This window comes from Ammodytes marinus (assembly GCF_949987685.1).
Source record: "Ammodytes marinus genome assembly, chromosome: 14".
NCBI lineage: Eukaryota > Metazoa > Chordata > Actinopteri > Uranoscopiformes > Ammodytidae > Ammodytes > Ammodytes marinus.
In genome coordinates, this window is record NC_137218.1 from 638,051 (window position 1) to 640,550 (window position 2,500).

Consider the following 2,500-nt stretch of genomic DNA (forward strand, 5'->3'; position numbering starts at 1 on the left):
GGAGAGACAGACAGAGAGACAGACAGACAGACAGACAGACAGACAGAAAGAGAGAGACGGACAGACAGACACACAGACAGGTTACCATCAAAGAAGAAGCTTATGTCTCAGCCAAAATAAATCCACAGAAAATGAAATAACTAATTATCAATAACTATAATGATCTTAGACAGATGTTGACAGGTCTGAGAACGATGTTGCAAAGTTCTTTCATTTTGTTTATTATTATTATTTTTTTTTTCTAACCTTTATTTCTACAGGTAAATCCCATTGAGACCGAAGACTCTTTATCAAGGGAGACCTGTTTTCCTTTCCCACGTTACCATTCACACACACATTCATACACCGATAGCAGCAGCTAACTATCGACATTCACACGAGGCAAGGTGGGTGAAGTGTCTTGCCCAAGGACACAACAAACATGACACAGGTGGCAGGGAGGGCGGGGATCGAACCTCCAACCCTTTGATCATCGGCCGACCCGCTCTACCAACTGAGACACAGTCGCCCCTATTATAAATAGTGTATTAATGTGCAACGGGACCTTCCACATGTCTGTATGGTTTACTGAGTCTGTGTTCCTTTGTTGTGGGGCTACAGTTATACTACTTTTCTGGTCTTAATTTCTTGTTTTACACTGCTATAGAGCAACCTGACACGAATCACATCACAAAAAACTATGTAGATTTTCGGGAAGCTCTTTCTCTATTTTGGCGATCCAGCACGTCCTGTCAACACTTGAGTGTGTGTGCTTCGGCCATCTCCGCTCCCTCCGCCGTGCTTCGGCTATCTCCGCTCCCCTCCCCCCCCCCCCCCTCCTGCAAACCCCACTCCGTTGTGATTGGTTACCTTCCTTCCGGAACACTTTCAGTGGCGGGAAGTGCGAGCATGGACCTATAAGGGCGCGAGGCAGACGCGAACAGGGAAGTGACAGCATTACCATACATGGAAACATCCGCGTGGTCACGACTTAAGAGAAGAACCCTTTGTCACGTGATTCTCGACCGGCTGTCCTAGTGTGTAGCGCTCTGCACAGACACCCCAGACGGTCAGCAGGGAATACGTCGAAATGCATGTACGTAATTATTTGATACTCTAGTATGGTTAAACATGACTATAAATCATTATAACAACATTTATAGGTCATAAAAGTTGAAAAGTATCATAGGTCCTCTTTAAGGAGTAGTATGATATGTATTGTAAATGATTGTGTGGACCTGGAAAATCAGAATAAAAAGAAAAAATGAATTCACTTTATTATTCTTTATCTGTGTGAGTCTGGATTATTGCTGGAGTTAATATTAGCAGTTAATATCAGTGGTCTGTTTCTATGGTAAACTAATGTGCTCAAAGTTTGTGTGGTTGGTGCATCCAAACTCTGTGTGTGTGTGTGTGTGTGTGTGTGTGTGTGTGTGTGTGTGTGTGTGTGTGTGTGTGTGTGTGTCTGTGTGTGTGTGTGTGTGTGTGTGTGTGTGTGTGTGTGTGTGTGTGTGTGCGTGTGTGTGTGTCTGTGTGTGTGTGTGTGTCTGTGGTTCTGTGTTGTGTGTGTCTGTGGTTCTGTGTGTCTGTGGTTCTGTGTGTGTGTGTGTGTCTGTGGTTCTGTGTGTGTGTCTGTGTGTGTCTGTATGTGTGTATGGTGATTGGTTTATCCTGACCTTGGGGGTGTGGCCTCTCTCTTAAGTCCCGCCTCCACGTATCCTTCCTCCACGATGAAATGGCTGCAGCTGATTCGCTGTCCCCGGTTCTGTCAATCACCGCCTTACACCTGGGAGAGAGGAGGCGGCAATGTTAGACTGAGGAAGACATTTAGGTTACGTTCCGAATCTCATACTATCTACTATATACACTCAACAAAAATATAAACGCAACACTTTTGTTTTTGCTCCCATTTTTCATGAGATGGACTTAAAGATCTAAAATTCATTCCAGATACACAATTGTACCATTTCTCTCAAACATTGTTCACAAATCTGTCTAAATGTGTGATAGTGAGCACTTCTGCTTTGCTGAGATAATCCATCCCACCTCACAGGTGTGCCACATCAAGATGCTGATCTGACATCATGATTAGTGCACAGGTGTACCTTAGACTGTCCACATAAAAGGCCACCCTTTTATAGTCATGATGCTATTCTCCTCAGAAACTAAAGAGTTTAAGATCATTAGAAATTTCATTTCATTTCATTCATTTAACTTTTATTTATCCTCGAGAGACCAATTGAGGGGTGACCCTCATTTTCAATGGTGTCGAGTTCAAACAAATTCAAAGGAAAAAACAACAATACATAAACAATATTCAATGCAAATACATCAAACAGACAACAACAGGTGAAGAGAAAAAAAAACAATTGAAACATTTACATTTGTGGTGAAGAGTGGCAGCAATTAAAATGAAATTAAATGGGTGAAAGTACAATATAGCCTAATTAAAACAGTTACAGGTAGAGTTTGTGGTGAATTTAGCTTACAGCTAGGAAGCATTGCTTGTTTTTCAGGGTCA

The 2,500-nt window shown here is 42.4% G+C and overlaps 1 protein-coding gene across 1 annotated transcript in view; it reads right to left on the reverse strand.

The window, feature by feature from the left end:
* LOC307261077 (rab proteins geranylgeranyltransferase component A 2-like) overlaps window positions 1-2,500 on the reverse strand; it is a gene marked incomplete at its 5' end in the record, with an annotated part of 32,034 nt that overhangs the window by 12,770 nt on the left and 16,764 nt on the right. The window contains 2 exon segments of the mRNA XM_080041517.1: window positions 1,656-1,744; window positions 1,747-1,765. Of these exon segments, the coding sequence (XP_079897643.1) occupies window positions 1,656-1,744; window positions 1,747-1,765 (108 nt within the window).